The sequence below is a fragment of the Candidozyma pseudohaemuli genome (assembly GCF_003013735.1).
Source record: "Candidozyma pseudohaemuli strain B12108 chromosome Unknown scaffold00016, whole genome shotgun sequence".
NCBI lineage: Eukaryota > Fungi > Ascomycota > Pichiomycetes > Serinales > Metschnikowiaceae > Candidozyma > Candidozyma pseudohaemuli.
This window is the reverse complement of record NW_020194450.1, coordinates 100,869-127,777: the sequence shown is the minus strand read 5'-3', so window position 1 is coordinate 127,777 and position 26,909 is coordinate 100,869. Positions and strand designations below refer to the sequence as shown.

Sequence of the window (26,909 nt, the reverse complement as noted above, 5' to 3'; positions counted from 1 at the left end):
AAGCAGATTTTTGGGATTTCCTTTTATCAACGCCGCCAACTACAATGTTTCTACGTATTCATCAAAATTGCTGTATTCATCAAAATTGCCTTGAATCATTGCACTTCATTGCAGAAAAGTTTAAAAGAATCGCAGCCGAGGAAAGATCACCCCATTTTGGATCAGCGGTGTTCTCAAACTGGAAAATAGAAACCGCCAACAATGGGCCTCACCGCGAGTTACGGCTGCGAAATCGCTGAATGCCATTCAAGGACGAGTTCGACCAATCAGATGTCGCTGAGTTTTTAAGCTTTGAAAAGACGAAGGTTGATGATTTTTGAGTTTCGATCTCGTAAATCTCGATAAACCAGCCGTTTTACGGTTGTATGCGGTTGTCTTGGATGTCAAGGTGGGTGTAGCTTCAGCATACAAAGGCCACCCAGCAGAGCCTAAAAAACGCAGAAGCAGTAAAAATAATGAAGCAGAGTCAGCATTTTAATGAAATTATACTTTGATATTTTCCAAATATTCAATTGAAGTAACTGCTCCTCGTGAAGGTGACAGCTGCTTGCGAGGCCGCCAAGGACTCACCTATCACTTCAGTCCCACCAACTAAAAAACACAAAATCAAGGCCAATTTTCAATGCAATCTATTCTCTTAATTAGCATCAATCAAATGACCTCCCCAATCTCTTAATGCCCCTCCCTCGCCTCCACTTTGTGTTACTGGTTCTGGCATTACTACTGGCTCCTGCACTGACCAAACACCAACCACCACTTCTTCCCATGTCACCCAGAGTGCCTTCGTCGTTCGACGGCACAGACTCCACTGATGAAGAGTATGTTAAAAAAAGCTTTTTTCTATGATTGTGCTAACCCCAGTGAAATGGATATTCTCCAGAAAATGATCTTCCGTTGCAAGCAGCAGCCTTTGGTTCCTATAGGAACGTTGCTCACAACGGGAGCGATCATTCTTGCCACCAAGTCCATCAGACAAGGCAGAAAAGCCGACACTCAGAAGTATTTCAGATACAGAGTCGGATTCCAGGGTTTTACCTTGTTGGCTTTGGTTTTCGGTGGCTGGTACTACCAGGCTGAAAGTAAGGCTCAGAAGCAGTCTCGCGAGGAGAAGCTTCGTGAAAAAGCCAAGTTGAGAGAAAAGTTGTGGATCGAGGAGTTGGAGAGAAGAGACCAGGTGATCCAGGACAGAAAGAAGAGGTTGGAGGAGTCTCGGAAGGAGTTGTTACAGGTGGCCAGTGAGGGTTTCCAGCAGGAAGCTGACAAGGCCTTGAACTCTCAGGACAGAGACTCTTTCCCTGACGGCAACTCCGTGGCACCTCCCCCCAAGAACTGAACTTCATGTACATAAGACAACGATTGACGATTATCATTAGTTATAGGCATCTCTATGGTTTTCGAACGAGGCACGGTGGCGCTCTGGCCTGGCGCTCTCTGAGGTAGTATTCCCTTTCCACCCGGTGCATCATGGGGAACTCAGGCTGGAACTCACGCCTCTCCTTGTGCCTGATGTGGCTCTGAAGCATCCGGAGCCTATCCATTGGCGACGACATGGCAAGCAGTGTGGTAGAGGGCACAAGATGGATCAAGGGTGCAGATTTAGCAATGGCACGTGACGGAAGACGTGCTTATGCGTCAAGTCCGAAGCACTCTGCTCCGATCTCTAATTGTCTGCGCCGCTGACATTATACTCTTTGCAAAATTTGTAGATGTCCTCCATCATGTCAGTGATACCGTGGTTGGACAAACCCTCACTGTGGTTGATGTTGTTGGAGTACACCGCCTGCACGAGCGATTGAATCTTGATCAAGCCCTCTTTGGCAACCAAGTCGCATATTATCGAGATCAAGTCGGGCGAAAAGTCATTATACCATCTGTGGTTCCACACCAAAAGCTTGATACAGCACTCCAAGATCTTCTCGTTGAGCTGCACAATGGTTTTTGCGTAGTTTTGGGCGTTACTGGCAGGAGCGTCGGTGTTGGAGTTCTTCGAGATTATCTTTGATCTTTCCATCTCGTAGTATCTCAACATCTCTCGCTGAGCCTTTGACGAGAAGCGGCCCGCCAAAGCGTTAGAAAACGCAATAGAACCTTCCTTGAAATGCTTAAGTCTGAAAGCAATCAGACCCAAAATCTCCCATTCTAAGGTTGTTTTTTTGTATTCCATTTGCTGGGCCTGGAAGTGGACGTATTCGGCTTGCCACATTGTGTACGCTCTCAAGTCCTCGTACAAGAGCATGAACAAGTTATCTAGCCATCTTTCACAAAGCCTCTTTTTTCTGAATTCATTTTCAATTTCACTGTCATCGGTGCTGCCGTTGATTTCTTTCTTAGGCAGCTTGACGGCCACGGTTGACGAATCATCGTTCGCCTCACCCGATGGCTCGTCCTCCTCGGTTGTCTCAGGAACATTGACCTCGGAAGTGGTTCTGGTGTGAGCTGCGCTGGACTTGTCTTTACGGTACTCTTCTTCCATAACGAAGACCTTGGCACGGTGTTTCAACAAAGCCTCCCAACCAGTCTTGATAACAATTTCAGTGAGAAGATCATATGCCTTAGCGAAGGTTGACTTCAAGTTGGCAGCTGGCAAATGAGCAAGCTGGTTATCAAGGTTTCTCTGTTCTGCAGCAATCGAGGTGCTCTGCAAGTTAGACACCTCATCCAAGAACACGTCAACAGGAGAAGGCAAGTGCAACTCCTCGCCGGCGCCTCTCAAGGCCACAATTCTTTTGAGTGTGAAGTTCTCCTTGTGGGAATTCATTGGACAAGAATTTAAAGTCAAGAGAGCATTTTCAAAGTCGTTGAGCTTGGTGTAAACTCTGACAAGAACCGCCCACACTTTGAAGTCCGAGGGAGAAGACTTCACCGCCTGTCTCGCCAAGTGCAAGGCCAAGTCATATCTTTTCTTTTCCATGAGGAACTGAGCTTGCAACAAGAGAAGTTCTGAGTCTCTCTCGTCTCTCTGAATTGCGTCATTCATCACCTGAATGGCCTTGACCTCCTCGTCTTTTAGAAGCAACACCTGAGCAATCAAAGTCGACACAGAGGGCTCTTTTTCTTCCAACCTCTTCAACACATCCAAAGCCATGTCGAAGCTTTGTGTCAACTCAATGCACTTGAGGAAACCATCGACAAGGTAGTTGGAGATCAATGTGGGCGAAGGCAAATCGACACCGCAGCCCAATTTTGGTCCTTCCCAGAACAACTTCTCGAAAGCAGAGACAAAGTTGGCCAAGAGCTCCTGCGAAACCACTCCAAGGTCGAATGGGTTTTCTCTGCGGATCTCCACCAAACTGCCAAACTTGTTGGAATCGTCCTCATCGCCATCAAGCATACACCTCACGATGGAACACACAAAGGTCTCTAGCCACAACTTGTCCAATTCCTCCTCGGTGAGCTTCTCATGAATAAGTTTTCCATCATGGTTCACCACCGCACTCTGGAACTTACCTGGAATGTGAACAGTGACTCTCATATCAACTTTGCTGAAGGCATTGTAGGAGCAGTATGTCAATTCAGGCACCTTGAAATGTTTCTTTTCACCAAACCAATACTGAGCTTTTGAAGACATTAACGTAGCCATACCCTGTAAGTGAGCAGCGATCGACGCCGAATTCGAAGTGTCCACACCTGTGAAGTATAAGTAGGTGCCAAATTCGGGTTTTTTCAGGTTGACACCTTGTTTGTGGATATTACACAAGTCAGCAGGACCAAGGTCAGTAAGGCCCACAAGGCGACTGGTTCTCTCAATTACTGAGGAGCCCAAGTACTCTTCCTTGGCTCTGGAGGTTAGAATTAGTTCAATTGTGCAGGAAACTTGTTAGACATACTCTGGGATCGAAGCCAATGTTTTTTGGGGCATTTTGTGGGGGAGTTAAACGTTGTAAACAGGTGTTGAGAACAGACTGATTTGGAGACCAAGTGTTTCCAAGAGGCTGGGGCAGGTGTATGTGCAGGACAAGGGCACAGTGCCCGATAGGTAGAATGGAGTCCAAGGATCCGAATTTTCGAAGAGCTACAGGTTTTAGATAGGCTGATTGTTTTGTGAGCTCTATTTACTCTATATGATGCTTTGGTGTACGCATATGTTGGGACTCGGCTTCTGCGAGGCGCTTGACCTCAGGTTTTCGGACAACCTCGTCAATGAGTTGTCTGAGTACTTTCGTGGAGCCCTTAGTGGATATTAGGCATCAAAAGTGTCGCAAATGCAACAAAATAAGGCTGGAAGGGGAGCAGTTTTTCGAATATAGCTGAGTCCCGTTCCTTACACTGTATTCCACGCCTCAAAGCAGGCATGGCACCGCCTTCTGTTCATTAAATGACGCATCATGCCTGATTCTTCAGCTTTCAGACGCTGCCCAGGCTCGAGGTGCTCAGGGAGGGTTGTCTGCTCGGAGCGAAGTCACCCTTGCAATTATGCGTCTAAGCAATGGCTGAATGGATCAGCCAAGGCAAATTTCTGAACCCAGCAGTCGCATAAGGAACCTCTAATTGATTGGTCAGCTCCATCCCCCTCAACTTGTCAATTTGTCTGAACATTGGAGCCAACTTTGAGACCTTCGATATAGAGAGAGCTCACCGATGCTTCCGACAATACCCATTGGTATAACAAGCCTTCAATAATTCTCTGTTGCAACCTCCAATACGTCATCACTGCTTCCTCTTCTTGGAGCTCTCTTCCTGCTCCTCTTCCAAACTGTCCCAGTCTCTTGCCGTAAGGCAGTACTTCTCAGGTGGCAAATTGAGGCCCCACTTAGGAATAACAGGCGGAAGTGGCTTGGCGTTTCTTTCATGTGCTAACTCCAACATGAGTTCCTTAGGCGGCGTGGGCTTGAACTGGTAGTTGGTTCTGGCAGCTATGGCCAAACGAATGTCGTCGGTGTTCACCGTACTTGTGGAGCTTGTTGTGTTAACATTGTTTTTAGCATGGTCGTTGTATGCCACGGCGTCTTTCAAAACAGATGTCGTGTATCTGTGGGCAAAGTCCATGAGTTGTAGAGGCACATGGTCGTGATAATTCTGGATACCTTGGGTTGCGAAAATAAGGTGAAGAAGCCTAACGTCTCTAGGAACGACAGGCGCGTCCGAAGATTCTGTATTACCAGTCGACATGGCCGGATTCGTCTAAGGTATAAATTAGGTGATTGTTGTTGAGGTGGTTGTGAGGTGGTGATGTTCTCGTTTCATCATGTGACCAATAAAGCCACTGTGGACCACATACTCTTCCTACTCGACCATGTCAGGAGTTGTTGTGGAGAGGCCAGACGACTATGTCGTTGAAGAACCACAGAAGAATCACTTGACTTTGGAACCATTCAATTTTTACACCAATCAGCTCGTTCAAAAGGCCGTTCTCATCATCCTCAACACCCCCATAGAAAAGCTTCCATTTCACCAGTTATGGAGCTGCACTTCCGTAAGGATATGTGCCGATGGAGGAGCCAATCGCTTGTATTACAGATTCATAAATGACCAGGAGCGTGAGAGGTATATCCCTGATTTCATTGTGGGTGATTTGGACTCTCTCAGGGAGGAAGTGAGGCAGTACTATCTCCTGAAAGGCACGGTGGTGTTGCCACAATACACACAGTATGCTACTGACTTCATGAAGGCGATTGAAGTGGCTGTTTTGATGCATACCAGTGGAAAAGACGACCTTTACAAACCAGTGGACGACGATAATGGCCTCTCGCACTTGGTGAAGAAATACGAACAAAGCGAACCCTTCACAGCCTACGTGGCCGGTGGAATTGGCGGCAGGTTCGACCAAACATTCCACTCGATTAATCTGCTTTACTCAACTAAGGCCGAGTTCCCACAGATTCGTATCTTCTTTGTCTCCGACACCGACTTGATCTTCCTTGTTCCAGAGGGAACCACCTACGTCAAGTACGCCAGCAAAAAACTCTTTAACCAGCATGATCCAGTCCCCAAATTAGGTCTTTTGCCTTTTGGCAAACGTGTCGTTTTGTCCACGGTGGGCTTGAAGTACGATGTTCAGGATTGGGTGAGTGAGGTGGGCGCTAATGTATCAACAAGTAATGGAGTTTCTGGAACGACTGGTTTTGTTGTTGACACTTCGGACGACATAGTCGTGAATGTTGAGATTTCCCACGTCGTTGGGCAGGTCTAGGAGGATTACTTAATAGACATAGGCAACGTTTGTGCCAACTGAAAGAAGGGTCCCAATGTTAGGGAGACAGGATTTAATGCCTTTTAATCATGATTCTAGCGAGTTCAGAGTAACTTAATTGCTACGTAGAATGGGCCCCATGTTTACCTATATCACTTTTTAAAGCGTTTTGAAATCATTCTTTAAATCTATGATGGTGTTGGGAGAAAAGGCGATATGAATTGTTTTCACTCTTTCACGCCTGGGCATATGGGATGACCATAATCAGTAAAAAGCTATAATATGTCTTATATGTTCTAGTGTGAAAGTTATCTATACCTCCAGCTCTTTTCGCAGCCAAACTACCGATCCCCAGTCTGCGAAAACTCTTAATTCCAACACTCATTTTTAAAGAAATCATTACGATACCTTCAATTATATCATTTATTTATTCCCCAATCTTTGCTTTTTTCAACTCAGACCCAGCCAACTCTCCACCGTTCCGTAGGTAGACCTGGTCTGGTGTACGGAGGTCGGAGGTGCGGTACGCTAAAAAATTGAAGAAAAAACCGATCAACCTCTAACAAACCGTTCGAATCCTAAACTCGCCATGTTCAAGCTTCCACAGCTCAGGTCCGTTCAGGGGCTTTTACGTGGAATTGGCTCGAGGACGCTAGTCTCCGCAGCCAGACCTCAGCTACCTGTGGCTGCACCAGCCAGCACCTTCAGCAGATTTGGCTATGGTACTCCAGAAACACTTCAACTTCCACAAAGCTGGAGAAACCAGCAGACCATAAAAACCATTAGCATGCTAGAAATGCCCAAGGATGCGTGGGCCCAGCAGGCGGAGCAGGAGAACCCCGTCGCAGACAACACAGTATACATGGACTCTGTCAAGAGAAAGAGAAGACTCAAGATGAAGAAACATAAGTTGAGAAAGAGAAGAAGACTCGGCCGTGCGTTGTTGAAGAGGTTGGGCAAGGTGAAGGATTAGCATAGCTGCCACGCAGTAATCATGTACATATAATACAGGGACCATAGAGGGAGGTGTAGACCCAGCACTCTTGTATTGGATTCAGGGGATATTTAAGACATTTTGGCACTTAGTCATCTTCAGGCTGCCCGTTTGCCATCTTTTAGTCGTTGAAATGTGAAATTTTCACTCTGGGACAATGGATAGAGGGCTCCACTGAGGTGAAAAATTACCACTAACCAGCCGTCCACCAAATCAAAATTACAAAACCTCTATTTTTCTTTTGCTCATAAAGAATCCAGCTTACATCTTAGGGCCCACAATGCTACCCCACCTTTCACTAGCAGGCCCGTCCACATCACGATCTATACCATGGTGATGTGCGAAAATCTACTACATCATGTCTACCATCACATTCGTTACAGGCAACAGTAACAAGCTCAAGGAGGTAATTGCCATTTTGGGTGGCGAGCCCAGCTCTGAAGGATCCAAGGTTGGCAAATTCACCGTGGTCAACAAGTCCCTAGACTTGGATGAGGTCCAGGGCACTATTGAGACAGTGACTATCCACAAGGCTAAAGAAGCTGCCAAGCAGGTCAACGGTGCTGTTTTGGTGGAGGACACCTGTCTTGCCTTCAATGCCATGAACGACTTGCCTGGTCCATACATCAAGTGGTTTGTTCAGGCTGTTGGTCTTCAAGGTCTTGTGGATATGCTCTACAAGTTTGAGGACAAGGGAGCCAAGGCGGTGTGCACTTTTGGCTACTGCGAAGGTCCAGACAGTGAAGTGAAGCTTTTCCAAGGAATCACGCATGGTAACATCGTGGACAGCAGAGGTCCTACTGATTTCGGCTGGGATGCTGTATTTGAGCCAGAGGGTTTCAAAGAGACGTATGCCGAGATGGACAAGAGCGTGAAGAACTCGATTTCCCACAGATTCAGAGCTTTGGACAAGTTGAGGGATTATCTTCTCCTGCAATAGAGGTAGGGTATGCCTTGGACAGTACATAGAAAATGAGGCCATAGAGCTGGGTGTAGAAGCGATTCCCTTGGAGACAATATAGATTGAAAGGGCCAATACCTTCAGAAAACAAGTAAATAAAGTTGTTTCCACCAGGATGTAGCTTACTGCTTATCGTCTTATCAAATTCAATTAGAAGTGCTCAATACACCAGTAAGCAAAGCCTTACTTTTTCATTCAATAATAGTCAAACGCAAAGTTCACCTCATATCAACCATCGGATTCAGTGCCCAACCTACGCTGCCCTACATCTGCTCCTCGGTTTCGTCTAATCAATATAAGTATAGCGTCATTACGGCCGGTGCATCGCCCGGTCATCTATAAATGCTGTCGCCAGCTTAGGACCCAAAAAAGCCCTTCACCTTCTCCACAAAGCCCTTCTTCTTCTCCTGGTGCCTTGACCCCTGGCTTACCACAGTGTACAAGTTGCTGCTGTTGTTCAGGTCGCCGCTGTGCTCAGTAGACACGACATTGCCAAAACCGCCCCGTCCTACGCTGAACGACTTGGCAGACGACACTGCTTGAAGATCGTTATCCTTCTTTTTGCCATCCACATCCTGGAGCTTCCGCGTGAACTCTGGATCCTCGTTTTCCACCATATTGCCGTATCCTCCACGACCTGTGGTGAATTTGTTCTGTGTAATTGCTGGCGTATTGCTGCCTTGAGGCACTAGCTTGGGCAGAGGAATCGAGGAAGAGCGCTTGATGTTGCCGGCTCCTCCACGGCCTGTGGAAACATAGTATTGCTTGTCGTGAGAACGGCCCTCTCTGTCGTCATGTCTGTGATCGTTCTGGTGCTTGTGATTGGAGGTAATCTGGTGGATTTCGGGCTCTTTTTCGGAGACAATGTTGCCTGCGCCGCCTCTGCCCGTGGAAACCATGTGTTGTGGAAAAGTTGGTGATATCTGGGGTTCACTCCACAATAAACGCTGGGGCGTGCTTCCGGCAATTGCACGTGACCCTCCAAGAAAACGCCGATATGTCGCCAGAGGCCCAGTTTTTTGGTAAATCGGCTTTTGGAATTTGAAACGATTCTACTTTTCTACGGCTCTTTGGTTTTGTTCTTTGGCGAACCTTCGGTGCACCGTTTGCCGCAAGGCTCATCGGCTATCTACACTAGGCGGATAAGAAGAACTACGGAAAACAGCCGTGCGTGGGGGTTTTTGTACTGTGAAAGTGGTGTGTGATGATTTTTCTTGGAAAGTATTGAAAATTTGCTGTTTGCTGTTTCAGCGCTGCGATTCGCTCGATCAAGGTTTCTTATCAGTGGATGCTCGACTCTTATCTCTGCGAACAATGGTTGCAAAATACACACAATGGCTGTTGACAGTGTAGCCCGATAAGAGTACTGACAAGGCTGATTGGGAAAGAATGGTTGAAAAACGCATTATGCTGGTTCGATTTGTGTGAAACTTGCTGCTTCTCGAGATACTCCAACCTATCTCTACCACAGCCTCTATAGACTCGCGATACATGCGCTATGTATATTTCAGAAGGGAAGGATCGAATTGTAAGTAGGTGTTGGGATGCTGGCATCTAAGAAGGATTTAAAGAATGGAACGCTCAAACACAGCGGTGCTGGTCTGGCAGAGTGGATTAGGTGACATCACTGAAGCCGGTGTCTTTCAAGCATCTCGACCATCTCCTTCGCCAATTCGTCGCCCCAGTTGATATCGCTTCCGTGCTTGGAGGTCCTGGAAATCCTCTTTTTCTGTGTCTTCTTTCCAGGTGCCTTGGTCGTGTTTTCGAAGAAATTGAACGAATCGTCGCTACTGTATCCATTAGAGCTTGCACCATGTTGCATTGGAGGCCCCAATTCGGCAACATGTCCGTTTGTAAAAGCCTTGGATGGCGATCCAGGGTCCAATTTGCCTTTTTTATCAGACTCCATGGTGAGCTCAGCCATGGCCTTGATGGAAGGCTTCTCCACATTGAGTGTGCGTTCTTCCTCAAAAGAAGTAGCCGTTGCAAAGGAACACTCGCTCAGACTCTCCTGCAAACAGACCTTTTCTCTGTTTTCGCTTTTCACCGTTTTCGATCTTTTTATCAAACTGGGCGCCCTGCCCTTGAGTCGCCGTTTGGAGTTACCTTTGGTTGTGCCAGCTCGCTGTAGAATGGACTTCACCACCTCGGGAGCCTCCAGAAGCGGTTTAGGCGAGATCTTGAAGAAATTCCTCAATTTGGCGTTACGTGGAGTTGGCGGTGACGGAGGTGGTGGAGCACTCTTCTTGGGTATGTAGGCCAGGTTGCGTTTGATATCGACGCTGTTGAACCCGTTTCCCATAGAAACCACTGGCGAAGGTGTAAAAGGCGAAATTGCCACGGAACTCATTGACTTGGGCGTTTTCGGTGTACCTGGACTAGGCATGCCTGGCAAGATCAGGTGTATTTCAGTGGGCTCTTCGTCCAGGTGGTGAGGAGCTGGATCGTAGACTTCCATGGAGGTGAGGTCGTCGTTGACGGCCACACGCAGATTCAAGCTCCAATTGGAGACGCTTCTTTTTATTTGCTTCCAGGCCATGGGGAATTGAGGCGGGGGAATACCCTGGTTATAAGGAGTTGGCGAGAACTTTGCAGCCATTTCGAAACGTACATGAGGGAATGCGACACTGGCGTGGCGGAATCGAACCTTTTATGTTTTGGCAGAGGATGGGGATCTGCGGACGCAAGCGAAGAAGTTAATGAAAAGATCTGCGATGGTTTTGTAGAAGTAGGCAGTGGTAGGCAGTGGTCTGGTGGATGTGGTGAAATGGCTGCAAACCAGTTCCTGTACGCCCAGGCGTGAAGCACCGTACGACGAATGTCCTCCAGCTCCTTTGAATTTGATTGTTTCATTTTCTTAATTCTTCTAGTACCTAAAACTATTCTCCTAGGGCTTTACGCTTTACCGAGGAGGTTGGCGGTGCTCTGGGCATGCTGGATCGTGTGGTGGATCTCATTGTGTGCCATTCGCAGCTGCGACAAGAAGCCTTGAAACGGGTGTGGAACGGGCAAGAGAATTCGGGTGTGAGAGAAAAATGCGTGTTTGGAAGGGACAGAGAAACCTGACGAGTTTGGAAAAATGGGTATTTTAACGTTTTGGGAAGGTTAATGGCGCTGTTGACGGGACGAAGGGTTGAGGGCCGCTGAGTACGATCCAGCCAAGCCGCCGATCTGCGAAATTCCGTGGTGGAGTCAGGATGGTGGTTCCGTATTGTACGTATGGGGATTTATTTATGAAGAGGTGAAATTTTGAATGAAATGATCAATTGGGCTCGAAAATGCTGTATCCTCTATTTTGATGTTTTGTGACTACCAGAACCATAGGGCCCACTGAGACTCCACCGCATTCACAGCTTCAACCCAGGAACCTCACTTCCCATCAATAATCACCAGAAACCCCAAATATCACCCAAATCACCAAATCTTCCACTTCTTCCCGCCAAACCATCCTCTCATCTCTTCTCTATCTCTACCTCCAAACCATCGGCACCACGCTAAAACCATACTCTTGGCCTGATCCATGTCAAGCACCCTACGTCAATGCCCATCGCACCTTCACCTACCCTAGGTTCCATCTACCCCAATAACGTTTCGTCCAAACCTTAATTTGCACGTGCTAGAGACCTGTCAAACGTCACCGCAAGTCAAAAGCTTACCCCTAATTTGACCGTTGCTCAGCGTTGCTCAATTACCACCGCACCTGAGACAGTGTCTTGCTCAGATCCAGTGGCATCGGGCTCCATTAGGCTGCACCGACGTTCCACCATTTACGCCATGCAAAAGTCAATTACCCACTTACTTTCAAATCTCTGCAGAGCCCAGCCCTACCACCATCCTTCGATCAGGCACCCTAACGCTTGGCCTGGCTCCCCTATCTGTCAACCCAATCGAGTGAGCTTTTGCACCCATTCGGCTGCAGGCGGCAACCAATGGGCGCCTGCCGTGACTAGGAGAGCAACGCCGGTACCCTTTTGTTCCGGAAAGGGCTCGCTTATCTGTGGCAGCAAACGGCAGCAATGGATCTGAAAGAAGCCATGGATCAACGAACGTTGCGCAGCAAAACTCTCTTCGTCAATTGACAGGTGCCTCGGCGGAGGGTGCCGAAAAAAAGAGCCTGCGAGCGAAGAAGCTAGTGCAATTGCAGCCACCGCGGGCACCCAACAGCCAATCACAGGCTGCAAAAAGGCAAAAAAAACACGCCAAAATTTCAATTCCTTTAAATCCCAAAATCCCTCGCCAACCACTGTCGACCGCTCCACAGCACGGCGCTTGCTGACCGCCTGTGGCGAAGCAACTGCGAAATGCCTCGCCCACTGGGGCAACCGCTCGGTTGCTGAGGTGGGGCTGGTGAGGCGTGCGCGGCTTGGGTGCAAAAGCCCTTCGCTTGGAGCTTTGTGGGCGCCAAAGAGCAGGCGCCTTGCTGGGCTCCGGAAATCTAGGGGTTGCGCCGGCGAAAACTCTAGAAGTTTTTGGGTTCCACGTTTTTTCACACGCACATCGCCATTGCAGGTGACTTTTTGTGCCTAGGTCACAAGTGACGGCCGGTTGCTTCTGGAAAATGCACCTCGCTTATCCTGGCGGAACACTGCCGTCAGCGCGGCTGCTAAAATACCGCCATTTTCCATCGTTGCCTCCTCAGCCTTGCGGCTCTGGAAAAACTATAAGTAGGCCCTGGCTCCCCTGGACAATTTTTTCTTTTCCATCATCAAATCAATAATGCAATTCTCCAAGATCGCCGTCGCCGCTGTCGCTGCTGTTTCCGTCCAGGCTGCCAACAACTCTTCTTCCGGTTCTGACTCCGGTGCTGCTGCCATCCCAGCCTCTGCTGGTGCCCTCGGTGCCGGTTTGGCTGTCGCTGGTGCCGCTGCCTTGTTGTTGTAAGCGCTGGCGCCATTTTGTTAGTTTGATTTTGCAGCACATTAGTTAATGGCCTCGTGGTCTAATTTAATAAATTCATGCTGCGTTTATGAAAGTGTAGTATAGACATGGTGCATTGGTCATCGTCTGCAGCGCTGCTTACTGGTAGGAAAGAAGTACCGTGGTGAGGTCACTGCCATACTTTTGACGACGCACCACCACCTAAACAAAGATGATCATCGATTTCTGCCGAACCGTTCAATTATGGTTATCGGCAATTCTACAACGCTGTCGACCGGCGATATCTATTAGGTGCCTGGGCTGCCTCGTAAGTCTATTTCCAAATTGTAGTTGAGTTCACTGCAGCTCATAACGCTATATTGCGCTTCTTCTTCTGGGCCCATCTCCGCCATTCGACACTTCACAAGCACTTTCTTGAGGAGACCCTGAATTTTGTAGAATGAATTCGTAGAATTGGGCCCATGCAAGTAACCCGGGTCCAAGCCCCAAGCAGTAAAGTCATCTTCAAGACTACCCACTTCCACAGTTCATCTATGCTAAACATGCAATTACCACCCCACTAGAACACATCGGGCAAACGCTCAATCACGTACGAGTGGGCTCCCACACCCATGATGGGAATACCGGGAATCTTTCTAATACGTCTCTTCAAATCCGCATCATTGGTCGCCACAATGTAGCACTTGTGCTGCATGACTCTGTTCACAAGACAGTCATCGGCATAGGTGCCTCCGTGGGAACAGCTGATTCTTTTGATTCTGGGGTCCTTGGCAAGTTTCAATGCAATACGGTACTTTGGTCCAAGCTTCTCCAACTCAGCCATCACACAGTCGGTCACTATAGGAATGCACTTTGCGTACAAACAGTCCATGAGGCCACGGTTGATGTCGATTTTTTTCTGGATCGAGAAGTTGAAGAAGTTGGTATCCAACAAAATCTGGTATGGTGGTTTGATGGCCTCGTTGTATTGGAAAAAGAGTGCTGATGAGACTTGTGGCACCTGTTTCGTGAGCTCGGGGTCGTCCTTTTTCTGTTTAGGTTTTTCCTTTTGTAGCTTGGGGTCGTTGGCCTTGATAGCCCTCTTCATAAGCGAGAACTTTCTCGTCTTTTTGGCTTTACCCATGTTGGTTGTTTCTGAAATCAGATCTTATCGCATCTCATCGCTCTAGTATCGCACCTGTACACCACACTCTAGCACCAGTATACCACCACCCTAGACAGACAGTTTCTGATTCAATGTTTTTGATTTTCTGAATTTTTTTTTTGAAATTGGTTAGGAAATCTTTTAATTACACCACTTCTTGCACCATATCGTTAATTATGTACTAGAATACAGCATCGCTCATCAGCGGCCATCTACGTATTAAGAGGCCAGACAGCTTGTGGGTCGAAAGACTTGAGAGCCGTTCTCTTCCAGCTGAACATGGCCTTCTTCTCGAAATTCATCTCAAAGACTCTGAAACGTCTCTCATAGTCCTTGTCGAGTCGCGTCACTCCACTCTCACCCGCGATTCCGCTGTAACAGAGCAAAATGTCCTTGCCTTGCACAGTCTTCCATATACAAGCATCATTCTCGTGCTCGTGGCCCACAGAGATGGCCTTGTAACCGCACGCAACGGCATCGTCGAGGACCTTTTTGTCTGTAGGAGTCACGAGCTTGTGCTTCTCGTTGTAAGTTCCGATAAGCTTGAACTCCTTGTCAGGACGGAAGTTCGGAAGCGGGTAGTGGAAGAACAAGAGTCTGTACTCCATATCAGGAGGAAGCTGCAGTGTTGCCCGATACATGAAGTTTGTTTGGGTGTTGTCCACCTCGACATGCTCTGAATCCAACACAGTTGCAATTGCATTAGGCTTCGAGAGATCAAGCAGGTTGTAGTCGAAGGTGGTGCCCTCGGCAGCAGGTGGCTCGTGGAAGATTTTGATGTTGTAGTTGGTCAATCCATGGATACGGTGGTCAACATGGTTGATATTTTTGTTGTAGCAACGAGGCAAGCTGGCAACAAAGTTGAGGATATTGATCTTCGTGCGGTAGTTGTCCCAGTCCCAGTCCGAATCGCCAAATGTGAACACAAATGGAATCTTGAGCTTCAAAATTGGGGAGAGCGCCTTGAGCACAGCAGACTCGAGGTGCTTGACACGTTCAAAGTCAATCATGTCACCGGTGACCACCACCAACTTGACGTCACCCTCAGCATCAAGCTGGTTGCCAATGAAGTCCAAGGTTTTGCTATCGAACTTGCATTCGTCTCCAATACAGCGGCCCTGGTCAACACCAATATGCAAGTCGCTGATTTGGGCAATCTTGAACTTGGGATCGACAGTGGTGATTATACCATTCTTCTTGAGAACGTTCTCGAACTCCATCGAGTGGTTTATGATTGGCATTTCCTCATTGATCGAGATGGACAAGAGCGAGGCGTGGGGGTAGATGGTCTGTTCGACAGGCAAGGTGATGGGCAGGGTCTGGTAGTGCCAGTGGTCTCTGGAGTCTTGCATGTCGTGGGTGCCAAAGAGAATGTTGAGGTCACGAACCAATGGCGTCTCGAAATCAGCGACTTCCATGTAATTGATCCAGATGTAAAGCGAGGATGCTACCTTGTGACTGAACCACTTGTTCTTATCCGTAGGCTGCTTGGCAGAGGGGGTAAACTGAATGTCGGTGACATAGCGGCCGGCATTGGTAGCATGAGTCTTTTCCACGTAAAGGTAGTAGTTGAACATGGAGGAAGCCTTTGCGTGCAAATTGAGCTTGGTGTCAATCTTGTGCCAAACAGCCTTGTCAGAGGTCTGCTTTGGCGCCAGACACGAGAAACCCTTGGCACACTTCTGGATCTTGACATCGGTGACCAAGTAGTTTTCCAAAAGCGTCAGGTGCACAGTCTCGTAGTCAAGGATCTTTTGATGGGGTAATTCTTCACGGTACTGGACTGAGATGCCTTGGCCGTGCAAAGTGTGGATGGTGACGGTGAAAAAAAGGCCGACAAAGAGTAGGAAGAGCACCTTCCTATTCCGCAAAAGCGACCCTGTGGTGGACCGAAGGGACATTGCGTTGCTGGAAAGAAAAGAACTAAGCAGGCGCCGTGGGTCGTATTTGTTTGGTCCCGGGTGGCCAGGGAGGCAGGTATGCAGCGCGCGAAGACAAGACCTTGGTATACGGCTGGTGCCAAAAGCGAGGCGGCTTACGGCCGCACACATTGGCAGCCAAGAGGAAGAAAAAAAAATCGTGGCTTTTGCGTGGAAAGAAGCTTTTTGCAAAATGGCCGAATTTTTTTGTTGTGGAAGACTCAAACCCTTTTTGAAAATGCGTCAGGGTCCGAGATTTTCATTTGCCGCGACCCCCGAACAAGGACATTTTTGGCCCGTATGGGGGTTAGTTGACTGGCGCGGCGCGGGGGCTTTTGTTTTTTGTCAGTTATTCGCGGCATTAGCCAGATCCGTAAGAAAAGCCGCGGCCAATTGGCCGAAGAACCTCTATCATTACACTGCTCGGTTTGGCTTATTTTCCACTAAGCCAACTTTTTGCACCCACCTACGCCACAACCTCCAGAACTGTAGATTATGGTCTTGGCTGTGGTAGTGCAAGCTCCCTAGCCGAGCCCCCGGACCTTGGCACACTTTCACCATTGTCACTCTCGATTGTCTTGAATCTGGGCTCCTGATCTGGAGACCGAATATTCGGCGCTAGATATGGACTTTTCATTTGCCTGCTGTGAGATGCCAGGTTGGCCTGATCTTCTGACGTCAGCGAGCTTATTAAGGTTTAGCTTCGCTCAGCGCCAGCGATGACCCCAAGTCGATCAAAGCTTCCTCGTCTTTGTCGTCTTTCTTCTCTTCCTTTGTTTCCTCTGCTTCCTCCGATTCGTCCAATTTGATCGGAGACTTTTCTTCAGACTGGCTGTTGATCTCGATGACATCATCGTCGCTCTTGTCGCTGTCACTTTCGTAGTCGCTCCAGTCTGGCTCATCCTCTGCATTGCCATACAAGAGCGTCACGGGCTGGGTACCGTTTCTTGTGCAATTGTACACATCGGCCTCCACTTGCTCAAAGTCAATGAGCTCGGCGTCCTCCATCTTCACCCAGACGTCTCGTTGACGGAAGTAGTACCAGCGATCGTTCATGATAACACCCTGTAGACGGTACTTGTTCAACAGAGGAGTTTCCAGAATCACTCCGGCAAAGTCAGCCATTTGCTGCTGAACACTATGTATGGTGCTCTGTGCCTCGCTTTGCCTGTCCACCTGCTGCTCACGAAGCGTTTCAACCTGCTCCGCGAGGTTTCCAAGATCCTCACTTGCTTCCTCGTGAGCTGGTTTAAGCATAGCCGTGGCTTGACGCAAGAGAGGTCCAAGTCTCTTGCCTTCAAAGAAATTGAGGTCAATGAGGTTTCTTGATATAGCACGACGTTCGTGATCAGCCTGTTGCGCTGAAGCCACATGTTTCTGGACCTGCTCAAGTGCTTTGTCACTGTAGACCTCAGGGTAGAAGATCTCTCGAAGGAAAAGCGGATGCAGTGTGTTATCGTCGTCGTCCATCAAGTGTATCGTGACAATTGGCGCCACGCTGCGGTACTTCACCACTCCAAGTCGCTCAAAGTTTTGACCCCAGAATTGCTCATTCAACGTGAGGTACAAGCTCAGCTTTCTCACGTCCAGGTCAAGTTCAAGGAGATTGAGTTCGTTGCTGATTTCCTCTTCGATGCTCTCGACGTTGGAGTTCAACACCTCACCAAGTTGCGGAATGGCTTCAACGAGCTCTTTGTAGATATTACCAATAGCCTCTTCCTCTGGAGACAACGCATCATCCTGGCCCGTAGATGAGACATTCCGAAGAAGATCGTCCACGAGAACATACCATTCCTGTGACTGCCTGAAGTTCTGAACAAACTTGACAATCTTCTGAAGCTCCTCCACGAATGCAGACACATCGTCGCCTTCCACCAGCAAAACGACATCTGCAAAACGCTTGTTCTGACACAATGCAGCGAGAACAGGCACCCAGTACCTATAGCCCGGAATCTTCTTCCTCAATTGCGGCGCAAGGTGTCCTTCTGTCTTGATATTAGGCAACGACTCACTGTCGGAATCACTATCGGATATAGCGTTATATCTATTGGCCAAAACGCCCTCATCCTCGGAGCTCATTGGCTCTGAGCGACCAACTTCTATGAAATCCACCAGTGGTTGTGAAAACTGTGATATCTGTGGACGAGGAGCTGATGGAACTGGTGGTGGTGCAGTTGCTGTGTTTTGACTCTCTGGGTTCTGAGCATACTGACCCAAGAATTCAGGCAAGTCCTGGGGCACTTGCACGTCCACGGTGTCATACTGGTTCTGTGGTTTTGGTTCTGAGTCGATCTCTATGGGTTCGTTCTCGGTTCCTTGCCCTTGTGGATCCTGTAGTTCACCAAATAGATAGGCAATTGCTTTGTTTGGATCGTGGCCCGTGGCCTTCAAGGCACTAAGTGCCTCCTCACGAGGAAACCCCATTTCCATGAGGGTCTGTATTTGAGATTCTGTATCCATTGAGGTGTGGTTCGTGATGCTCAACTACTACTGTATCAGATATCGCACTGATAGTGGTGTTGATGGGGCACGGGTTTGGACCATAGATAAGGATTCCGGGTCAAGAGGAGGGTTGGAGAGATACATTTCCTTTAAGAATTAGTCCGATGTTTGTTCTGTTTAATTATTGGTCAAGCTCGGATGTGAGAGCATTGCTTCGAGGTGGACTTGCTAGAAGTTGAGCAATCTGTGAATGAAAGCTCTGCCATATCTACAAGGTTAAATTAGTTATTTTGGGGAAGAGAGATTTTGTAAAATATATCGAAGTGTTGAATTTTAACGTAATTCTCATTTGGTTGTACTGTCCATCGCTGAGCCTCAACCCTACTTGTACAAATACAACTTACACTCACAGCTCGAAGTCAGACATTCACAAGAGCATCATTAGCTCTCTTAGCCTCACAACTTGTCAATGAAGATTCCAATTAATTCCTATCAATCCTTACCCAAACCTCTTTATAGAGAGAGTATAACTTTTGCAACCATTCCAACCTACACGCCTACTTTGGGTACCCTTCTTCAAGAGGAGCTTCACAGTGCCATTGACCTCTTGAAAAGCATTGTTTCGTTGCCTCAACGTTGTGTTTCGGCTTCACAGGATACTTTGGAGTATCATAACCCATCGTCAGTGTCCAGCGAGAGATTGGAGTATTGGGATTATGACGGATCCAAAGGTTCAGCGGTCAGCAAGAATAAAAGTTCTAAAGAGAGAAGCTCATCTAGGGTATTGAATGTTCGCCTGAATTCCACAAAAAGCTTTCTCTTTGCATCAACTGGCAGCAAAAGTGGCACACTGAAGTCCCCTATACCAGCAGCAGAGGGTTCTGAAACCAAAAGCCACTTTCCAAGTCAAAATGATAGCAATCAGCTAGTGGGTAATAATCTTATTGAACTACCCAACGCAAGGTCTTCACCGGATGAGCTGAACATGAAAGAACCCACTCCTCCAGACCTTGTGAGAAACTTTGAGTGTCGTCGGTTCAATTGCAAATCAAGAAGACGGTTTCAAATGATAATGGAGGCATTAGAACGCCATGCCCATGATATCGACGAATAGAGATGCCTAATTATACGAAGTTGTACAGACCAGCCTCTAGCCCGCTGTTGTAGATCTGCTTCAACGATCAATGGAGTGAACCACCAAACCAATATTCAATCAGCAACCAACATTCAATCACCATTTGTAAGCTACATATCCGTTTTCATCGATTTCCAAAAATCCATCCCACCCTCTACTCCATCCATCTCAGCTCATCGAGCATTTGCACCCAGTGCGGCGCTAGTCACCCAACGTAACCCCATCCCAAACCAGCCAGACAACATCTGAAATGAAATTTACAAACTTCAATAAACAAATTTTCTCCCTTCTCATCAACTCCACTCCTCCTCCCTTCAAAATAAAAAAAGCACCATCAACCCATGTCCCATGACTCAGACCGCGAAAGAAAAATTTCCCCATGTACCGCAGGACTCTTCTACATCACCTACCCAGAACCAGGAGAATGTCCGTTAACACCATCACACAGTCGTTGGCCTCTTTGGGTCTCAAACAGGCGGAATCCCCCGTGGACGTCTCCCACCCAGACTACAATGTCATTGACGTTATGAGAAACTACATCACCGAAGAGGTTCACTCCATCACTGGCATCGCTAAGGACGTTATCTTCCCTGCCTTGGACCAGCCCAATGTTATGGAAAAGGGTGACTTGCTCGTGCCTTTGCCCAGATTGAGGCTTCCAAAGGGCACTGATTTCAAGGCCAAGGCTGCAGAGATCGCCGAGAAGTTCAACAAGGGCGGCTTCATCTCTGAAGTCAAGGCTGAGGGCCAGTTCTTGCAGTTTTTCTTTGAGCCCAAGACGTTGTTCAACATCGTCGTCAAGGACTCCTTGGTCAGACAGGGCGACTACGGTTACTTGCCTCTCGGCGTGGGTAAGAAAGTGGTGATTGAGTTTTCCTCTCCTAACATCGCCAAACCTTTCCACGCTGGTCACTTGAGATCCACCATCATCGGTGGTTTCTTGTCCAACTTGTACGAGAAGGCCGGCTGGGACGTCAAGAGAATCAACTACCTCGGTGACTGGGGTAAGCAGTTTGGTCTTTTGGCTGTCGGTTTCGAGAAGTACGGTGACGAGGAGAAGTTGGCCTCCGACCCTATCAACCACTTGTTCGAGGTCTACGTCAAGGTCAACAAGGATATCACCGACGAGGGCGAAGTCGAGGGTGGTACCAACGACAAGGCCAGAGCCTACTTCAGAAGAATGGAGGACGGTGACGAGAGCGCCTTGAAGATCTGGAAGAGATTCAGAGAGTTGTCTATCGAGAAGTACATTGACACTTACGCCCGTCTTAACATCCAGTACGACTCTTACTCTGGTGAGTCCCAGGTTTCCCAGGAGTCCATGAAGAACGTCACCAAGATCTTCACCGAGAAGGGCTTGATCCACGAGGACAGAGGCGCCAAGCTCATTGACTTGACCAAGTTCAACAAGAAGTTGGGCAAGTGTCTTGTGGAGAAGAGCGACGGTACTTCTCTTTACTTGACCAGAGACGTTGGTGAGGCCATCAGACGTAAGGAGAAGTACGACTTCGACAAGATGATCTACGTTATTGCCTCCCAGCAAGACTTGCACACTGCTCAGTTCTTCGAGATCTTGAAGCAGATGGGCTTTGACTGGGCCAAGAACTTAGAGCACGTTAACTTCGGTATGGTCCAGGGTATGTCCACCAGAAAGGGTACTGTTGTGTTCTTGGACAACATCTTGGAGGAGACCAAGGACAAGATGCATGAGGTCATGAAGAGAAACGAGAGCAAGTACGAGCAGATCGAGGAGCCTGAGAAGGTTGCCGACTTGGTTGGTATTTCTGCCGTCATGATCCAGGACATGCTGGCTAAGAGAATCAACAACTACGAGTTCAAGTGGGAGAGAATGCTCTCGTTCGAGGGTGACACTGGTCCATACTTGCAGTACGCCCACTCTCGTTTGAGCTCGATGCAAAGAAAAGCCAACATTCCTAAGGAGAAGTTGCAGAACGCCAACTTCGACTTGTTGACCGAGCCATGCGCTGCCTCTCTTGTCAGAGTGTTGGCTGGTTACCCAGATGCTCTTAAGAAGGCCTTGAAGACCAACGAGCCTTCTGCCATCGTCACCTACTTGTTCAACCTCACGCATATCGTCTCTCAGTGTTATGACATCTTGTGGGTTGCTGGCCAGGAGGAGGAGTTGGCTACCGCCAGATTGGCTTTGTACGCCTCTGCCAAGCAGGTCTTGAACAACGGTATGAAGTTGTTGGGCTTGACGCCGGTGGAGAGAATGTAATATAGATAGAAGCTGAATAAAGACGCTGACAGTGGAGATAGCCCCAGGTGTGGAGTTTAGGTAGTAGTGCAAAGTCGGATATTCTTTCCCTTCTTTCCTTTTTTTAAATCCAAATAGCCGTGTCTACTTGAGTGCTTTAGTCTGGATGGAGATGACCAGGTGCAAGGTCAATGACGTAAATTTCCTACATTGAGCCATCAACTAGCAGTACCAGATAAGAGGTTTCCATCGAGTGGTGGACAAAAAATCTTGATGTAGTTTTATTTTGCGTTTCCAGGAAGGCTTGTTGAAGAAATCAGGGTTTTTTTTTTTTTTTGTTTCTTAATTGTGAAAAAATCCAGATTCTTCAGTGCATCTTCCACTATTGCTATATTCACGGTTTCTGCTCAAATGTGCGATTTGCAGCCCAATCCAACATAAACCACATAGCAGAAATTATACCATCCCAGACAATATATACCCGTAATAGAACCAAAATCGTCCAATTATCCCCTCAAAAAACCCACTTTAACCGTTTCCACCAACATCCATCTGGTGTCTCTGGTGACTCTCTGCAGAACTGCTGCTGTTCCATATACACTCACCTAAACACTAGCTTGTTAGCAAAACCTTCCAACTCCGCCAAAAGGCCGGAAAAACTTCAGCATACACCGTCACTATGAGCCAGCCACCGAGCAGCACAGTCCAACTGCGGCTGGCGTTGCTGGCCACGGAGTTCGAAAGCACCCTCACCTTCTTTCGACTTTTGAAAGTGACCCAACTCAAGGACCTCTGCAAATCCGTGGGTTTGGCTTTAAAGGGCAAAAAACAGGATCTTATGGACCGCTTGGAGCAGTACACTCGTTCCTGCTACGCCGCCGGAGAGAACATTCGCCTTTTGGCCATCAGATCGGTGGTTCTCAAGATGCTCAATCACGACCCGGTACCAGACTTCCACACCTTGTGCCATGCTTTGCAGCTGGGGCTTATAGATACTGAAAAACTACTGCAGCAGAACAACCAACAGAACACACGCCTCACGCATGGCATGTCCGCTCACACACATAGAAAACCGCCTCAACCCTCCAATCCTATGGCTGGAGGTTACTCACTGGGCAACACTCTGCACGGCTCGGTCTACTATCCACGGTACACGGGACCCATGCTTTTATTTCAAAGCACCTTGTTTTACCGTCTAATACGAATGGTTCACGGGTTTCCATACATGATGGTTGCTTCCAAGGGCAGAAATGTTTGTAATGTGCCAGTGAGCTTAAACAGCGAGGAAGTGGAGGCACTACAACTGAATCCAGATGCCCGTTTGTACCTTTTTTCAGGTCTTTCGTCCACGCCGAACCCAAGCAAAACACCCATCCAGTTTCCCCCTATCGAAATCCATGTTGATGGCATTAATACCAAGCAGTACGTCAAGGGCCTCAAGGGAAAGCCTGGAACTTGTCGGCCGGCGGATCTCACAAAATACGTGAATAATCTCCGAAGACAGTTTACGGTCAATGTGGTGTATTCGGACGCCATGGAGCCCTACATCCTTTACATGTACATTGTGCATGCTCAAAAGCCAGAGACATTGGTGGATCAGATAGAGAGAAACGGGCTGCATATTCCTGTGGATGCTACCAAAAAGACAATTCAGCGTGACTACGAGTTGAACCAAGATGACGATATCGTCATGGACACATCCTCGATTTCCCTACGATGTCCCTTGACGTATGCCCGCATGAAGCACCCAATGAAGTCTACCACCTGTGACCATGTCCAGTGTTTCGACGGCTTGTCTTTCCTCACTATGCAAGAGAGAATTCCCTCGTGGATTTGTCCCGTGTGTTCTGCTCAAATGGATCAGAACTCGCTTGCTGTACTGGACTATATGAACGACATTTTGCAAAAAACGTCAGAAGAAGTCGACACGGTCATGTTAAATACAGATGGCTCATGGGCTATCCAGACCGAGACCGAAGGCAATGCGAAGAATGAATCCTCACCAGCTCCCAAGAGCCCCAGTGCAGCAGCTTCTGTACCTCCTCCAGAGCAGTCAGTAGAGCCTGCTAATGAGTCAATTGAGGTCATTTCCCTTGACAGTGATAGTGAGGATGAAGCTCCACCAGCAAGGCCTACTACCCAAAACGAGCCAACTCCACAGCAAACTCCATCACAGGCCAGCCCTTCGACCCAACACAATACTCCATTACTGACGCACGCTCAAGTTCCGGCTCCAAACTTACCAAAGCCCATGAACCGTGAGCATCAAACCACCAGTGAAAATGTTCTACAACATAACCGAGCAACATCAAGCAACTCATCAGCCACACATTCAGACGTTTCTGGACAGCCATACCGTGCGCCTCCAGCGAGCACTAATAGGAATTATTCATCGAATGTTCCACAAGCTCCTTGGCTCAATGATGGTGGAAGGAACAGCAGCACTAGCAGTGTGAGTGGCATGAGCGGCATGAGTGGATTGAGTGGCCTCAGCGGTATAAGTGCAAACAGTGGAATGAGTGGATTCAGTGGTGCTAGTGGTGCTAGTGGTGCTAGTGGCAACAGCGGCTTGAGTGGTGCAAGCAAATTGAGCAGCTTGAGTAACATGAGTGCTAGAACTGGGTTGAGTGCCTTGAACAGCATGAGAGGAAGTCCGGCAAATATGAACGGATATCATGGAACAAGAGATGCCCCTGGGTTCCATCGGACACCTCCAGCTATCCAATCTCCATCAGCTCAATCTCATCATTCACGCCAGTCCATGTCTCGTCACTCATCACAATCTCATCACCACCAACCGTCTCCACACCAGTCGCCACCTCAATCAAGCAACGGCCGTCCTCAACTACCTCAGCCACTGTTACCTTCTTTATTCAATCCCGACGGCCTGAGCCACAGTCTTCCAAAGCCGCCTAATTCAAATGGTAGCGAGAGGAATGCGAATGGTGCAGCTCGGCCAGTGGAAGTGGATGATTCTTCTTCGGATAATGAACCTTTGGCTCGTCATGAAGACGTGCCTCTCAGCCACGTAAGTCGTCGCAAGGCCCCTACTATCCCAGAGGAGCTGGACCTGGGGACAGAAGCCCGTCCTTCCTTGCCTCCGGTGAGAACGCAACAAAACTTACCTTCGAGAGATGTGCAAATGAGTCCTCCTCCGGTTTCTAATAGATCGACTCTGATCACATCCCTTCAATCACCACAGTTATCTCACCACGGATCTCCAGTTCTACCAGCGCCAAGCTCATCAGGACAGCAAAGTGGCACCAGACTTCCTTCAATTAATAGTTTGACGCGGCAAGATCCACCGCCTCCACCGAATGATCGTTTCCATGTGCCATGGGCCAAGGAGAACCCGGTGCAAAAGTCAGCAGTGTCGGAAATTGGGAAAGCTAATCTGTTCAGTCCTCAGCCTCCAGTCAATCAACAAAACATGCTTCCAATCCAACCACTGGCTCCAAAGCCTGTTTTTGGCTGGAACTTGAACAATGGAAATAAGAACAGACAAGAAGGAGAGGCATCGAAGTCTGTGGATGAAACACCACAAGAAAGAAACTCCACACCCTCTCTGCATCCTCAAAGTCGTGCTCCATCTGCGAGTGAATCAGCAAGACAGACACCTTCAGGTAATCAAACTCCACAGCTATCGTCTGAAACTCAGCCCATTTCTGCACCCGAAAAACCAGAACCACAACCACTTCAAACGCACGGCAGACGTGAGTCTCGTCTGACAAGCTCACCGGTTATTGTAGCTTCCAAATCAGCTTCTGCTGAAGAAGCACCACTAAGAACTGGCAGCCTGGAAAATAGGGCACAGTCAACGCCATCAATTCCACAACGCCCATCTACTTCTGAGGTTTCCGATAACCTGAGACCGTCACTTCATCAAGGTCCTCATTCTGCGGGCAGCCTTTCTAGCAATTCGGAATCTGTGCGCCAGAATGCTATAGCCGAACGTTACCGCCAGCTCATTCTGACGTCGTCCTCTCTCATTAACAACTACAACAGAATGGCGCTCAATCCTAGCAGTACGCCTCCAAACAACAGTGGTATACCTGTTCTACCTTCGCTTCCACAACTGTCCAGTCCTCCACTCAATCCTCCTAGCCAGCCTGGGACCAACGGATCCCAGCAAAAACCTGAGGATCGGGCGTCAAAGACTCCGGGAAACACTCCGGCAGCAAGTGAGGCTAGTGGCAGTGTAGCTGGTGCTAATACAGCCGGGGCCAGTGCAACTGGTGCTAGTGCTGCAAGCGGCAGTACAGTTAGTGGCACCACAGCTCCAGCAAATACCACCGGCAACAATGATGCTAATAAGACTTCGTCTGAAACGCATCCTCGTGTGGTGAACAAGCAGTTCAAGCTCAATAAGGATGCACAGGGAGAGGATCAGACCGTTTCTGTGAGTCCTTTGACAACATCTAATAAAGCTGCAGTTGATAAAGATTCAGAAAAGCTGGCAGAACAAGCACGGGAAAAACAACCTGAGGTTCTAGAACCGCCCCGTGCTCTGATCCAGACCAAGGCAGATTCATTGCCAGAGAAAGCAGCTGAGCGGACGCAGAATGAACCCGACAGACAGTCTGAACCCACTAAACCTACAGCACCGCAACCACCAGCTCGGAGTGAAAATTACCTGAGATCTGCATTTGACGTGTTGACAGAGGAAGACGCATTGGAGAAAATCAGAGGAGTACTTGGCATTGAAGTTACTGGTAACATATGGCGGTCTCGAAGCCCGTTCAACAGGGCACCTCCACAAGACGGTGAGTCGGAAAGACCAACGCCACCTCAAGCTACGCCAGAGGTCGACCGAGTGCAAGAACATAGCGGCGAAAGCACGTCACCTATAGATAGCCGGATCGAGCGCATGTCGATAGAAACACCCAACGGCAAGAAACGGTCTATCCTGAACTCGTCAACAGAAAGATCGTGGAACAAGCGGCTCAACCGACAGGGTCTGAAAAAATTCGACCCCAGCGAAATCAACTCGTCACAGATCATTGAGCTCGACGACTAGCTACTGGTGCCAATACACGATATACTTTATTTTCAGGTGCCACGGGCACGTAATATACAAAATGGCAGGAC

The 26,909-nt window shown here is 48.3% G+C and overlaps 14 protein-coding genes across 14 annotated transcripts; 7 read left to right on the top strand and 7 right to left on the bottom strand.

Annotated features, from left to right (window-relative positions):
- Nucleotides 1-765: 765 nt before the first annotated feature.
- Nucleotides 766-1,333, top strand: C7M61_004621 (uncharacterized protein; the record flags this gene model as incomplete). Its single annotated transcript, XM_024859940.1, has 2 exons — nt 766-818; nt 862-1,333. 2 exons carry the CDS (start codon nt 766-768, stop codon nt 1,331-1,333), a joined length of 525 nt encoding a protein of 174 aa, XP_024711892.1.
- A 327-nt stretch (nt 1,334-1,660) lies between these two features.
- BUD7 (exomer complex subunit) lies at nt 1,661-3,859 on the bottom strand (the record flags this gene model as incomplete). Its single annotated transcript, XM_024859939.1, has 2 exons — nt 1,661-3,779; nt 3,828-3,859. 2 exons carry the CDS (start codon nt 3,857-3,859, stop codon nt 1,661-1,663), a joined length of 2,151 nt encoding a protein of 716 aa, XP_024711891.1.
- A 788-nt stretch (nt 3,860-4,647) lies between these two features.
- C7M61_004619 (chromatin modification protein) lies at nt 4,648-5,109 on the bottom strand (the record flags this gene model as incomplete). The annotated part of the gene is made up of 1 exon (XM_024859938.1): nt 4,648-5,109. One exon carries the CDS (start codon nt 5,107-5,109, stop codon nt 4,648-4,650), a length of 462 nt encoding a protein of 153 aa, XP_024711890.1.
- A 124-nt stretch (nt 5,110-5,233) lies between these two features.
- Nucleotides 5,234-6,130, top strand: C7M61_004618 (thiamine diphosphokinase; the record flags this gene model as incomplete). Its single annotated transcript, XM_024859937.1, has 1 exon — nt 5,234-6,130. The coding sequence occupies one exon, from the start codon at nt 5,234-5,236 to the stop codon at nt 6,128-6,130; it is 897 nt and encodes a 298-aa protein (XP_024711889.1).
- Nucleotides 6,131-6,719: 589 nt separating this feature from the next.
- On the top strand, nt 6,720-7,103 carry C7M61_004617 (mitochondrial 37S ribosomal protein mS38; the record flags this gene model as incomplete). The annotated part of the gene is made up of 1 exon (XM_024859936.1): nt 6,720-7,103. One exon carries the CDS (start codon nt 6,720-6,722, stop codon nt 7,101-7,103), a length of 384 nt encoding a protein of 127 aa, XP_024711888.1.
- Nucleotides 7,104-7,482: 379 nt separating this feature from the next.
- Nucleotides 7,483-8,064, top strand: HAM1 (nucleoside triphosphate pyrophosphohydrolase; the record flags this gene model as incomplete). The annotated part of the gene is made up of 1 exon (XM_024859935.1): nt 7,483-8,064. One exon carries the CDS (start codon nt 7,483-7,485, stop codon nt 8,062-8,064), a length of 582 nt encoding a protein of 193 aa, XP_024711887.1.
- A 377-nt stretch (nt 8,065-8,441) lies between these two features.
- On the bottom strand, nt 8,442-8,984 carry C7M61_004615 (uncharacterized protein; the record flags this gene model as incomplete). Its single annotated transcript, XM_024859934.1, has 1 exon — nt 8,442-8,984. One exon carries the CDS (start codon nt 8,982-8,984, stop codon nt 8,442-8,444), a length of 543 nt encoding a protein of 180 aa, XP_024711886.1.
- A 725-nt stretch (nt 8,985-9,709) lies between these two features.
- Nucleotides 9,710-10,684, bottom strand: C7M61_004614 (uncharacterized protein; the record flags this gene model as incomplete). The annotated part of the gene is made up of 1 exon (XM_024859933.1): nt 9,710-10,684. One exon carries the CDS (start codon nt 10,682-10,684, stop codon nt 9,710-9,712), a length of 975 nt encoding a protein of 324 aa, XP_024711885.1.
- Nucleotides 10,685-13,522: 2,838 nt separating this feature from the next.
- C7M61_004613 (rRNA-processing protein) lies at nt 13,523-14,086 on the bottom strand (the record flags this gene model as incomplete). Its single annotated transcript, XM_024859932.1, has 1 exon — nt 13,523-14,086. One exon carries the CDS (start codon nt 14,084-14,086, stop codon nt 13,523-13,525), a length of 564 nt encoding a protein of 187 aa, XP_024711884.1.
- Nucleotides 14,087-14,319: 233 nt separating this feature from the next.
- On the bottom strand, nt 14,320-16,008 carry C7M61_004612 (uncharacterized protein; the record flags this gene model as incomplete). Its single annotated transcript, XM_024859931.1, has 1 exon — nt 14,320-16,008. The coding sequence occupies one exon, from the start codon at nt 16,006-16,008 to the stop codon at nt 14,320-14,322; it is 1,689 nt and encodes a 562-aa protein (XP_024711883.1).
- Nucleotides 16,009-16,716: 708 nt separating this feature from the next.
- C7M61_004611 (uncharacterized protein) lies at nt 16,717-18,456 on the bottom strand (the record flags this gene model as incomplete). Its single annotated transcript, XM_024859930.1, has 1 exon — nt 16,717-18,456. The coding sequence occupies one exon, from the start codon at nt 18,454-18,456 to the stop codon at nt 16,717-16,719; it is 1,740 nt and encodes a 579-aa protein (XP_024711882.1).
- Nucleotides 18,457-18,937: 481 nt separating this feature from the next.
- On the top strand, nt 18,938-19,582 carry C7M61_004610 (uncharacterized protein; the record flags this gene model as incomplete). The annotated part of the gene is made up of 1 exon (XM_024859929.1): nt 18,938-19,582. One exon carries the CDS (start codon nt 18,938-18,940, stop codon nt 19,580-19,582), a length of 645 nt encoding a protein of 214 aa, XP_024711881.1.
- A 445-nt stretch (nt 19,583-20,027) lies between these two features.
- C7M61_004609 (arginine--tRNA ligase) lies at nt 20,028-21,842 on the top strand (the record flags this gene model as incomplete). The annotated part of the gene is made up of 1 exon (XM_024859928.1): nt 20,028-21,842. The coding sequence occupies one exon, from the start codon at nt 20,028-20,030 to the stop codon at nt 21,840-21,842; it is 1,815 nt and encodes a 604-aa protein (XP_024711880.1).
- Nucleotides 21,843-22,500: 658 nt separating this feature from the next.
- Nucleotides 22,501-26,838, top strand: SIZ1 (SUMO ligase; the record flags this gene model as incomplete). The annotated part of the gene is made up of 2 exons (XM_024859927.1): nt 22,501-24,472; nt 24,782-26,838. The coding sequence occupies 2 exons, from the start codon at nt 22,501-22,503 to the stop codon at nt 26,836-26,838; spliced, it is 4,029 nt and encodes a 1,342-aa protein (XP_024711879.1).
- Between the last annotated feature and the right edge of the window lie 71 nt (nt 26,839-26,909).